Below are 12924 nucleotides of genomic sequence, written 5' to 3'. Positions count from 1 at the left end.
CTCCAGAATGCACATACCATGTCTAATCTTTCACAGTCTAAGTAGTAGCCATTGCTGTGCAAAAAGAGGATGAATTAAGCTGTTGTTCTCCATCAGGGACTGAAGAGTGGCCATACTGAGGCTGTTGAAGATGCCCATAATTGGGGACACTTTGTGGAATAAAAGCATAACCTCCAGAGTATCCAACTTGAGAATTAATTGGTGGATTTGTCTCCACTGAGTTATATAGGACAGTATTAAACTGACTTGGTACACCTTTAGTTGCTAGGAGAGCTTGTGGTGACTCATGGGATTGAGCATCAATGAAGTAAGTTTGTGGACTATTGGTATTGCTAAAACGAGTACACTGTCCAACATTGTGACCAGTTTGTCTAGCATTATTAAAACTTCCAGTACTATATCCAATTCCAGTATTATATCCTGATCCAGAATTTACAAACCCCTGATACTCATGATCAAACCTGTGGTAACACTGTAATGCTGAATGTCCTCCTTTACCACACACTTGACAAATCAGCCTTGGTCTAAAATAACGTTTGCCTTTGCCTTTACTACGTACCAACTGAGAATTATAAGCCTGATACTGATTATATGGCATAAAACCATCCCCTGGAGCTGACTGTTGTGGGTGTTGCATGAGACTAAACTCAGGTCTAGGAAACCCCAAATTAGTATTAGAAAACTGATTTTGTTGTGAACTAGCTAGATGATTCTAATGAGTGTAGTGAGGAATATTGAGAAAGGATTGTTGGGACTGTGAGTGTGAGTGAGAGGTTTCTGTATAAGGTCTGCAGTTAGTGACATCAAATGTGTGAGGATTTAATAACCTGAGGTGCTGAATTGGACTCATTCAGACCTTGTTTTGAAACCACAAGAGCCTCATGAACATTGGTAAAGGATGTATGTTGTCTTTCTAACCTAATTTCATGTTTGTGAAGTAAAAATTGTGCCTCCTGCAATGTGGTTTGACTACTGGTTGAGCCTAAATTGGCCACTACCGCATCATATTCAGGCCCAAGGCCATCCAACATAGACAACAGAAGCTCTTCATCAGTTAAATTGACACCACTAGCAATTAACTCATCTCCTAGTTCTTTCATTCGCAACACATAATCATTCACAGTGCTAGCATATTTCTTGGTTGTTTGTGACAAATTTCGGAGGTGTAGGGTTCTAGTTTTAGAGGCAGATTGAAAATGTAACTCAAGAGTATTCCAAATCTCATAAGCAGTAACACATTTAGCTACATGACGAAAAATTGACTCTGAAATTGTAGAGTAGAGCCAACTTACCAAAAACTGATCAATCTTCTTCCATGCAAAATAATCTGGATTTGGTTTCTTGATTGTCTGTCCAAGATCGTCTGATTTTTCAAGAATAAACATCGACGGACACATCCTTTCTCCAATCACGAATACTTCAATTCCATGTGAGGTGAGTGCCGGCAGAATCTGTGATCTCCAAAACGAATAATTTCTTTCCAAGAGTTTCACAGAAATGGTGGGTAGAGTAGGAGGATTACTCGGAATACTGAAATTAGTACTTTTAGTGTTCATTTTCAAAGTGTTTGTCTTTACTTAGTAATTTATTACTTAACCCTATCCGTTATTTAGGATAGATTAATTTTTTCATATTGGATTAGAGTAAATTGAATAGAATTGGATCAGATTAAATTAATACTATCATTTGTTTAGTGTAACACTAAATTAAATGTATAAATAATTATTTAAAATTTTTAAAAGATCTGATAAGAATGTTTTCTATATACTGTATATTGCCGTTTAAGGGTTAAGGCCATGGTTGTTTGAGGGCTTAAGTGACGATGAATATGATAGCCTTGAATTTGGAAGTGAAGCACCCATAGATTAAGACAGAATGACATGTAAATTAGTTAAACTTAAATTCATTATACACATAATTATACATTAAAACAGCTGCATGACAATTTTAATATAAAAGAAAATTAAAGGCAAATCACTTAGCTGCTACAGGTTGAATATTGACTACAGATGAACAGGGATCTCTCAAACTGCATACCCAGGTGCCCACTATGAGCGCAATTATTTATATAGTCACTCCCTTTCTCTATTTATCTTATTAGGATTAATTAAACATTTTATTATTTTACAGGTTCTCTTAACATATGTTCTCTAAACACATATTAAAGGAATTATGTAGTATCACAAGTTTACAAAAGGATAAAACTTTACAGCTTTTAACACGTCATCCACTGTAAATTGTATCTTCTTGTAAGATTGTGGATCATAAAATTCACTTTAACACATGCCTTGAGCACAGTTAAGTTGAGATTTCCTTTATTTATTTTTGTACTATGAAAGTTGGCATGGCAATATCAGCCAGCCATTATTAATTGTTCCTGAGAACAGGGCAGCTTAAGGGTGCTGCTGCTTCTTTAGATGAATATGATCCATCTATTTTCGCACCTTTGAGGAGACCAGCAAGCAATTCTCCACGATCGTAAAAGAACTCCACCTTCACAATTTTCATATCTTCATCCACCTGTTTCACATTGAAAAAGAATACATTTTTTTTAGTAACTTATAGTATTATTATTATATATATTATACAAGAAGAACTTAAATTACGATAGTCAATTTTAGCAGAGACGATATAAATATACCTCAAACATGGCCATGCCAAAGAGCTCTACCATCTCCCCAGTAGCGGCATGCCCTCTAAAAGGACCGTCCATGAAACCCCAGTGCCTGAACTTGTAAGCAATAACTGGAGGGCCACTATAAACTTGGAGAACCTCCATAGCAAATCCTCTTGGGAATGTTGTTGAGAAAGTCTTCATATATGAAGCTGCAGTTTCATCATCAATTGGGTTGTACACCCTTAACTCCTTTGGCAGGGAAGTTTGCCAATTTAGGCCATACCCTCCATCAAGCTTACTTATTTCTTCAATAGTTTGAGCTTTCCTTCCTGTAAATCATGATCAACATGTACATGTTCACATATTATATAGATACTTAAGTACATGGCAAAAACTAATTCATTTTTGAATTGTTGCTTAAGTGTTTATTATTTGGTGTAAATAATTATATATACCATTGAGGCTGAAAGTAAACTTGTTTGTATCAATTGTCTTGAAGTCTTCAATACGAGTCTTATGGATCATTTCCATTTCCCATGACTTGGCAAGGTTCTGCACCTTTTCTTCAAGTGATCCAGCAGGCCATACCTTCCGTGCAGAATATATAAACAAGTTAGATTGGTGATCTCTATAGTAATAAAAAATCAAAAATATTTAAAGTAGAGAATAAATATAAACATATATAGAATTTATATGAAAGAGAACGTAAAAGAGACCTTAGTTCTGCCTTCTTCAAAGAGTTTGTTGACAGTATTGTAGTTAGGAAGGGTACCAAATCTCCATTTGGTATTCTTCTCTTCTTCTCCATGTAGGAGAGAACGATATCTGTCTCCCTCAACTACTAAAGCTGCCATCTTCTTAAGTTTCTATATTTGCAAGTTTAAGATTAATGGAGTAGAGTGAATATTTTGTGTGACAGAGAGTTCTTTATATAGGCAAAATGCAGTAGACTTTTTTACTTAGTAGAATAAGGTAGCTTGAGTATCACACAAATGAACCAAGTCAACATTTGGATAATATTGGTTGATGATGAATTATAATGTCCCAAATTATTTTGAAAACAAATCCCAAAACTCCTCAACATGATCTTTTATCAATTAAGGAAGGAGTATACAACACTCCTCAAACTCTGATATCACTTATCTCGACGAACTTACAAATTAAAATCCCAAAACTCCCAATTCCAAGCAATAACTTTTAGCCAAAGTTACCTTTAAATAACCTGCAACTAGGCGTTTAATAAAAAATGGTGGAATGGAAGATGGATAATGACACCAAGCTTTACATTTTTCTAAAATGGTCTTATCAATTCCCACTCTTGGTGGTGCTATTCTTAATTTCATTTTTACTTGCTAGCTATCTTCTTTTTCGATTGAACTTCCCTTCTACTTAGCTAAATATCCTAACTAATTCCTAAATATCATAATTTTCTGTGACATATATATACTTTGTAAATATATAATCAATAAGAATTATAACGCAAACAAATCCTAAAATCAGCCAAGTTTTCATGGTTAACAATAATAAATAATTAATGAATAAATTCAAGCCTCGCATAAAGAATAATGAATAGATTTGATAAAATCCTTTACAATTCAGAGTTTAAATTGAAGCCGATTGCTTTGGTTTTAGGTGTAGTGGCACAGTGAGTTAGCGTAGAAACAAGACTATTACCTGATTATGTCTTTAAGGTTGATGAACAAGTCTTAATCATATAAACTTAATTCCTAAAGTTTGAAGGAAAATCTGAAAATCCTTCTATATCTACAAAAAATGAAAAATATGTTTATATAGGGTGGTGACATTCAATCCTAACAAAATTCCTAACTAAACAAGAAAATAAAATCATAATTAAACTCAAAAATTAATTTAAAAGGAATTTCTCATTGTTGACTAATTATAAAATAAGAAAATAGGAAAAATGTGCGGAAAACTTTTAAACGGCTTGAAACAAGCCAAACAGTGGATTTTGGTCTCGAAAACGACCTCTAATCGGGAAACCACGTTCCATGTCGTCGGACTAAAACGAGTTTTTCGTTGATATCTTATAGGCAACTCCTCCCGGATCAAAAGTTATAATTGTTTTAAGTTGGCACACCCATGTTTTGGCTTTTGACACTCGGCTCTCTCCAAGAATTCATCTGTTAGACGTTCTACGTCATTTAGACTTTAGTGTATAGCTATAGCCCATATGTTATATTACTTAAGACTTTAATGTATAGATATAGCCTATGAGTTATATGGGGCAGTTTATTAAAAAGACATTTGGAGTTAAAATTTAATTAAAAGGCTATGTAGTTTGTAAATGTCAACTAAATAGCCTTATTTTTTATTAAGCTTGATTAAATATGATTAGGGGTTAATTAGGATTAATGAGTAATTTTGTAATCTTTTAAAAATTATAATATGTCCCCAAAGAGTTGAAATTCTTGCAAATAAACCCAAACACCTTCTTCTTCTTCCTCCCGCCACGTTAACGCATTCCTTCGCCATTAACATCTTCTCCAACATAGATCCTTCCTCTCCTCCTCCTCCTCCTGACATTTCGTCCAGGTATGTGTATCTCCCTTTCGATTTCATATTTCGATTTACAAAGATCTGGGTTATGATTTTGATTTAGCATGGATTGGGTTTGGGTTATGATTTGATTTAGTTGCTTAGGTTGTTGGGCTATGTTTGATGTAATAGAAGTTGAAAGGAGTAAAATATGTTGAAAATTTGTTCTGGGTATGTGTTCTTGGTATGATGGATCGATTGTAGATGGAGATAACTGAAAATGTGTTCTAGGTATGATGGATCGCTTAAGCGATCTGGTACGTCTGGTAATATCAGGTATGTGGCATAAGATCGCTTAAGCGATCTGCTAAAAGTCTGGTGTATAGGAGCAGATCGCTTAAGCGATCAGTAAATGGCATAAGATGGCTTAAGCGATCATGGTTATTTATACTGGATTGTTTAAGCGATCAAGTGTATCGCTTAAGTGATCCAGTATAAATAACCATGATCGCTTAAGCGATACACCAGACTATATAAGCGACTGTGCAGATTCTTTTTAAAATATTTGAACCCTTAGTACAGCATTTAAGAATATATTTTTTTTCTTGCATTACAGGTAGTTGGCTATTATTACACATGAGACAAGTTGTTTTGGGTGTTGAATATTTTGGTGAGTGGGTGGAGGAAGAAAGTAGTTGAAAGTGGATTGGGAAGAGCAAAGAAGTTATACCAATTGCTGTGAGCACAGAGGTTAGTTTTGATGAGTTGATTGATGAAATAATTAGAAGAGGCAATTTGAGTTGCTCGCGTAGTGATATAGTTGTGAAGTATGTTTTAAGCAGAGTTCCTGAACATTATAAGGTACCTCCAGCTATATTAAAGTCGGATGAAAGTGTGAAGTTATAAATGATTGATGTGGTCGATAATGGTTCGAGGCCGATTTTAAGGGTTTCTTTTGTAGAAAAACCGTTGGAAGTTGGTTCAAAGGAAGGGGATAACGAGGAAGTAGGCAGAGATTAGTCTGGTTTTAATTTGAACTACGAGGCCATTGATTTGTTAGTTGAAAATTCAAGAGTAGATGGTGAATAAGGTGGTGAGGAGGACACTGTAGAAGAGGTTAGTGATGGGGGCCAGAATGAAAATGTTGAGGAAGAGGACCTTGTAGATGTTCCCACATATGTAGAGATTCCTTTAAATACAGATTATGCAGAAGTCGTAGATTGTGAGGAAGAGAACACTATGGTCGTTTATGCAGGTTCAGAGGGGGCAACTGGAGGTAGTAGTGAATCAGCTCATGTTTTTAAGGATGGATCAGAGTTGCGCATAGGGTATTTATTTGACAACAAAGAGGAAGTGGTGAGGAAGCTAAAACTTGTTGCCGTGAGAGGTAATTTCGAGTTCATCACCAAAAAGTCAAATTCATTAGCTGTGACGGTTGTATGTCGTGACTGAAAGTGGAGGTGGTGGGTTTATTGTAGAAGGTTGGGGGAGTCAGAAAAATTTATTCTTAGCACATATACCCGTGAGCACACATGTGGTTTGGGACATATTTCAGGTGAGCATCGATAAGCGTCCGCTGATGTTATTGGACAATTTGTCAAAAGTCGGTTCGTTGAAGGGAAAGGTCCATCTCCTAAAGACATTCAGAGACTTGTGTGCACAGAGTTGGGATGTGCTATTAGTTACTAAAATGCTAGAAAGGGAGACACCATGCACAAGATTTTGTGAGAGGCACGTCAACGCACGGGTACGCAGTATTAGAAGCGTACCGTTATATGCTTGAGTTGACAAACCAAGGTAGTAAGACGGCTTTGAAGTGGGACAGGAATATGATGTTTAGATATTTTTTTGTTGCTTACGGTTCTGCTATAAAGGGTTTTGTAAACATGAGAAAGGTGTTGGCTGTTGATGGTTGCTTTCTGATGGGAAAGTATGGAGGTACATTGTTGGTGGCCATTACACAGGACAGCGAGAATCACACATATCCTGTTGCATGGTGTATGGTTGACTCTGAGAATGACGAGTCGTGGACTTGGTTTCTTCAACAATTACGTACGATAGTGTCTGACAATGATGAGTTGTGCATAATATCCGATAGGCATAACTATATAAAAAAGGGGATTGCCACTATTTACCGCCAAACACATCATGGATTCTATATAAGGCATCTTGGTGAGAACATAAAACAAAAGTCTAAGTGTGCTGGCCTCTTTTAGACATACTACATGGCAACAAAAGCTTATCGGGTTGATGAGTTCGAGGAGCACTTCTAGCAAATCCGAATCAAAGATGATAGAGTTGCTAAGTATCTTGAGCATGATGTTGGTTTCAAGCGATGGAGTAGAGCTTACTTTCCTGGAAGAAGGTTTGATGTCATGACCAAGAATATAGCGGAGTCCATAAATTCGAAGTTGTTAATAGAAAGAGAGTTTCCAATAGTTGTACTTTTTATACAATCCAGAGGACATTGTCACAGTAGTTCCATGAGCGTCGTATGGAGTCAGATAATTTTACTACAACCCTTGTTCTGTCAGCTAAAAAATTATTGCGAGAACGTATGGAACTGTCAAATGCACTGTTTGCCTATCCTCCTAATGCTCAAGAGTTTACTGTGCGAGACTGTGGTCCGGATGCCCCAGTTAACAGCTTGCAGCTGTAAAGTGCTTGACATTCAACGTTTACCTTGTCCTCATGCACTAGCAGCACTGAAACACCAACGAAAGCCGGATTTTGGTTCAAGAATTTACATGGAACTTTGCTCCCCTCTCTATGTGGCAGATCACTACATGCTAGCTTATTCATAAACAATATATCCAGTGCCTCCAGAAGAGCAGTAGGTAGGGTCGCTAGAGTTGGCTGACATTATCATCCATCTGCCATTCAAGAAGACAGTAAATGGGAGAAAAAGAGTTAAGCGTATTCCATCTGCCTCTGAGGTTCCCCGGAAGATGAATAAGTGCTCAATTTGCAAGCAATCTGGCCACAAGAGAAGCAGTTACCAGAAGTAATCACATGCAGATCCAGAAAATTAGGTTCGAAGAAGGATGAAATTTAGGGAGTTGCGAAGGCCAACCATTGATGAGTTATTATTTTCAATTATTGATGTTTTAAATTTTATTGTTACCTTTAATAAATCATTCTTTATATTTCTTGTTACATGGCCTAAATATTTGTTGTTGATTTTAGTTTTGAATTAGGTTGTCAAATTGAGGAGAAAGTATGGAATTAATACGTGTTGGTAATTTTAGTTTGTCAAAATTCAGGAGAAAGGCTGGAAAAGTATATATTGCCCATGATTGCTTAAGCGACTAAGTATATCGCTTAAGCGACAAAGGGTTTTTCAAATAGGATCACTTAAGCGATATCACAGATCGTTTAAGCGATCGTGCACCTGGGCAGATATTGATTCTGCCAATCACATGATCGCTTAAGCAATCCACGATCGCTTAATCGACCAAGACAAAAAGACAAGAATCGCTTAAGCGATATCTCGGATCGCTTAAGCGATCATGCACCTGGGCAGATTTGATTCTGCCAATCACATAATCGCTTAATCAAAACGAAGTTCCTTTTAGTACGATCGCTTAATCGACCAACGAAAAAATTTAAAATTTAACAAATACACCCCCACCTACCCAGGGTGCCAGATTCCAGCCACCACTGCCGAAATCCTAACGAGAAAGGGCGTTACAATGCACAACGGTCGGATCAGGCGGATAGGGCGTCAATATGGCCTTTTTCGGCCAGATCGACCATGTATGTGGCCAAAAAAGGCCAGATCACGACCAGATTTGGCCGTCGTTTTCGGTCAACGATGCCCAAGATTTGGCTATCGTTGACTGTCAACGTTGGTCATTTCTTTGAAAGTCGATGACGGCCAAATGTGGCCTTTTCCGGCTAGATCCACAGTGGATCTGGTTAGAAAAAGTCACATTTGTGAATTACCGGCCATTTTCGATCGTTTGTAATCGTTGGTGGTAGCCAAAATCTGGGAAGTTGGGTGGGTGGGGGTGTTTTTGTTAATTTTTAATTTTTTCAGGTGGTATTAATGAAATTAATTCACTTAATGGGTCTAAAATTTATTTAAAAAATACTAATATTTCCTAAATAATTAAACAAAGAAATATTTTGGGAATAGGATTTGTAATATTTATAGGAATATTCAACCAAACGCACCCTTTATGTTCTGAACAAAGAAGAAGAACATATGTTCACTAAGATTCCATGGTCTACACCTTATATGTTTCATACTGACATAAAAGAACTATATGTTTAATATAAATATAATAATGGTCATAGTCCACTGAACGAATCATAAACCTCATATGTTTAGCATAGACGTAAACATTCTACACCTTATACTGACGTAAAAGAACTATATGTTTAATATAAATATAATAACGGTCATAGTGCACTAAACGAATCGTAAACCCCATATGTTTAGCATAGACGTAAACATTCTACACCTTATATGTTTCATACTGATGTAAAAGAACTATATGTTTAATATAAATATAATAACGGTCATAGTCCACTGAATGAATCGTAAACCCTATACGTTTAGTATAAACGTAAACATTCTACACCTTATATGTTTCATACTGACGTAAAAGAATTATATGTTTAATATAAATATAATAACGGTCATAGTCCACTGAACGAATCGTAAACCCTATATGTTTAGCATAGACTTAAATATTCTACACCTTACATGTTTCATATTTACGTAAAAGAACTATATGTTTAATATAAATATAATAACGGTCATAGTCCACTGAACGAATCGTAAACCCTATATGTTTAGCATAGCGTTAATCACTTAACCGATGCTCTGAAATACAATAAATAATATCCGAATACATAGGATCACTTAAGCGATCCTCTGTATTTACACATTCGGTTAAGAGATCCGTCTGTACGCTTAAGCGATTCTTTGCTTTTACTCTGGTCGATTAAGCGATCTGTCTGTATCGCTTAAGCGATTCTTTGCTTTTACTCCTAGTCGTTTAAGCGATCTAGTCCACGGCAGATGCCCAGATCGAAAATCGCTTAAGCTATCCATTTGTATCGCTTAAGCGATTTTCGTAAAAGACTCTTGATCGCTTAAGCGATCTTGGCCAAGGCAGAATGAATCTGCCCAGATCTATGATCGCTTAAGCGATCCATTTGTATCGCTTAAGCGATTTTCGTAAAAGACTCTTGATCGCTTAAGCGATTTGAGATTGCTTAAGCGATCTTGGCCAAGGCAGAATGAATCTGCCCAGATCTATGATCGCTTAAGCAATCCATTTATATCGCTTAAGCAATTTTCGTAAAAGACTCTTGGTCACTTAAGCGATTTGAGATCGCTTAAGTGATCTTGTCCGAGGCAGAATGAATATCTGCCCAGATCTATGATCGCTTAAGCGATCTTATGTATCACTTAAGCGATTCTTCCAAAAAGAGTCTTTGTTGCTTAAGCGATTTGGGATCGCTTAAGCGATATTTTCCAGGGCAAAATGAACATCTGCCTAGATGGGTAATCGCTTAAGCGATGCTTCGTAATAGACTCTTGGTTGCTTAAGCGATTTGAGATCGCTTAAGCGATCATATCTGGAAAAGTCTTGGTCGTTTAAGAGATATATGTGGTCGGTCATATATGTAATTGTTTGGTACCATACCATTCTTTTAAGTTAATTAATTTTGAAATGACTGTGATTGGGAAACATTTGTACATCACTCATTTCCCTCCCAAATTTGAAAAGAATTTGTATCGCAAAATTAAGTAATTTATATCAATCTAATTCATCATAAATCAAAATATAAGAGACATCAATGTAACATGTTTATCGAAACACAAAATAAAAAATAGGCATGGGATGCAGCAAATATCGAAATATTTGGATAAGCTAACCATTAGCCTCAACTGTGGTAGAGCGCTTAATTGGCCACTTTCCAATTAGTACTTGATCACCCAAGTGCCCAAACATCCCGCTGTCACGCAACAGCCACGGGAACAACCTGGACAGTGGCTCCAACTCGACCTCCAACTGCTTCTCTCGACAAATAGTTGGGTTGCAGTCAAGGATCTTCAACAACCCCTCCTCTAGATGCGCAACGACTGCTATCCAGTGCATCTGTTTGACGAGGATGATGTAGTACACTCTTTTAACAAAGGCCCAACTGTGGCCATATTTGGGCCGATCTCCCCGTATGTACTATATAATCATGTCATCAAAATGAAAATCATCAGGGATGCAGTCCAACTATAGTGGGGGCCTGAGGCCAATCTTTTTCGCTTTGATCATTTTGCTGCACCACTAGCAACGACATTTTTAATTAAAGTGCGATATGCTGAAACAAGTGTTTGGTCAAACGTCACATCGGTGATGAAACAGTCGGGATACAATAGATCACCATCAGTAGTCTGTCATAGCCTCATCAGTGCTAATATCTCATCGATGTGCTACATCAAATAAAAACAACAAGATAAGTGTGGAAAACATAGGCAAAAATAAGGAAAATTAAGCGAAAATAACTCACCGAGTCCTCAAGCCACGTGCCCATCGTCAACAACTTCTCAAACCATTCCCAGGGATAATCCCCTGTCTTACACTTTATATGGGCATTACTTCCTGATCCATTGTAATAGGCATAGAAGAGTTTTTTCTTTTCCTCTATTGGCCTATACGAATCGACATTTGAGTCCATTTTCACTTGCCCACATCCTCCCCCTTCCTCCATTTTTACATCCCCGCTTCCTTCGCCTCTCACCTCGTCCTCCTCCATTATCACCGCCCCACCTCCTCCACCAACCTCCTCAACCTCCTCCATTTCTGGTTCTTCCTCCATTTATTTCTTAATTTTCTTCTTCTTTACCTGTGTCACTACCATGTAAGGCGATTTCATAAACTTGCTCTTTTGGCTCTCTCTTTTCAGCCTGGTTTGCACTTCAACCGCCTTTAATTCTCCACCAACTTCCTCCTCCATTGTACCAACTTTCTCCTCCACTGTACCAACTTTCTCTGCCAGCTTATCCACTTTTTGCTCCACCCTTTTCATGAGCTCTTCCATCTTGTCAAACCTGTCATAAACGGTTGTTGTAAAACTCTCAAACAGACCGTTTATGAGGTCAACCACCTCATTCTCCTGACGCCGATGTCTCGGCAAAGCGGTACTTGTTGTATTTGTTTGCTGAGGCATACGAACCTCTTCTTCCCTCTTCTCATCCTCATCCTTGGGCCTCCCGCTGATTGGAGCTTCATCATCCTCGGCATCAACCACGTTGTCAAGCAGTGGCCCTGCAACTGTCGTCACATGCATTACCCCTTTTAGGTCTTGCATCAGGCAGTCTATCCGTTCATCCCTTTCATCCTCCAGTGCTTTGAAAGATGTGACATAGTCCTCTTCTGCTTCATCCCCAGTAGCGGTGAGAAAGGGACAGACGACTCCTTGCAATAAGAAACAAAATCAATCATATTGAAGCAACATTTTAAAGCAACTGCATATTCAAAAGTTTAATCCTTTAATCTTACCCTAGCCGCTTCAATCTTAATGGCTATTTGGTCGTAGTCCCAATGGGTACACCTCTCGACATGCCACCGCAACATCCTAGGAAATTGCTGATGTACATCCAAACTGTTGCTCCTCCCCCCAGCCTGAGCGAAGACAGGGATGGCCTCATACATCCAAGCCTACATTGTAAAAAAATAGTTCATATCATAATTCAAACACATATATTATAAAAAATATAACAGAAAACTATTAATATTTACCTGCATTGCCCATGGAAAACCAAACAAATTGTACGAGCTTTGTTTATCTTGCCCAAC

General features: G+C 37.5%; 1 protein-coding gene across 1 annotated transcript; it reads right to left on the bottom strand.

The window, feature by feature from the left end:
• Nucleotides 1–2090: 2090 nt before the first annotated feature.
• LOC116144559 (pathogen-related protein-like) lies at nt 2091–3533 on the bottom strand. Its single transcript, XM_031430003.1, has 4 exons — nt 3334–3533; nt 3073–3205; nt 2642–2946; nt 2091–2520 (listed from the first exon to the last, which is right to left on the bottom strand). The coding sequence occupies exons 1-4, from the start codon at nt 3469–3471 to the stop codon at nt 2368–2370; spliced, it is 729 nt and encodes a 242-aa protein (XP_031285863.1). The 5' UTR covers nt 3472–3533; the 3' UTR covers nt 2091–2367.
• Between the last annotated feature and the right edge of the window lie 9391 nt (nt 3534–12924).

The sequence above is a fragment of the Pistacia vera genome, unplaced genomic scaffold (genome assembly GCF_008641045.1).
Source record: "Pistacia vera cultivar Batoury unplaced genomic scaffold, PisVer_v2 Contig447, whole genome shotgun sequence".
Taxonomy (NCBI): Eukaryota; Viridiplantae; Streptophyta; class Magnoliopsida; order Sapindales; family Anacardiaceae; genus Pistacia; species Pistacia vera.
Note: the sequence above shows the minus strand (reverse complement) of the source record. Positions and strands in the feature narration are given on the sequence as shown.

Coding starts and splice junctions, on each gene's coding strand:
- LOC116144559 (XM_031430003.1), bottom strand. CDS start 3,471: ATGGCAGCTTTAGTAGTTGAGGGAGACAGATATCGTTCTCTCCTACAT. Junction 2,947..3,072: donor GTTTACTTTCAGCCTCAATG/GTATATATAATT, acceptor CATGATTTACAG/GAAGGAAAGCTCAAACTATT. Junction 2,521..2,641: donor TTGGCATGGCCATGTTTGAG/GTATATTTATAT, acceptor AATGTGAAACAG/GTGGATGAAGATATGAAAAT.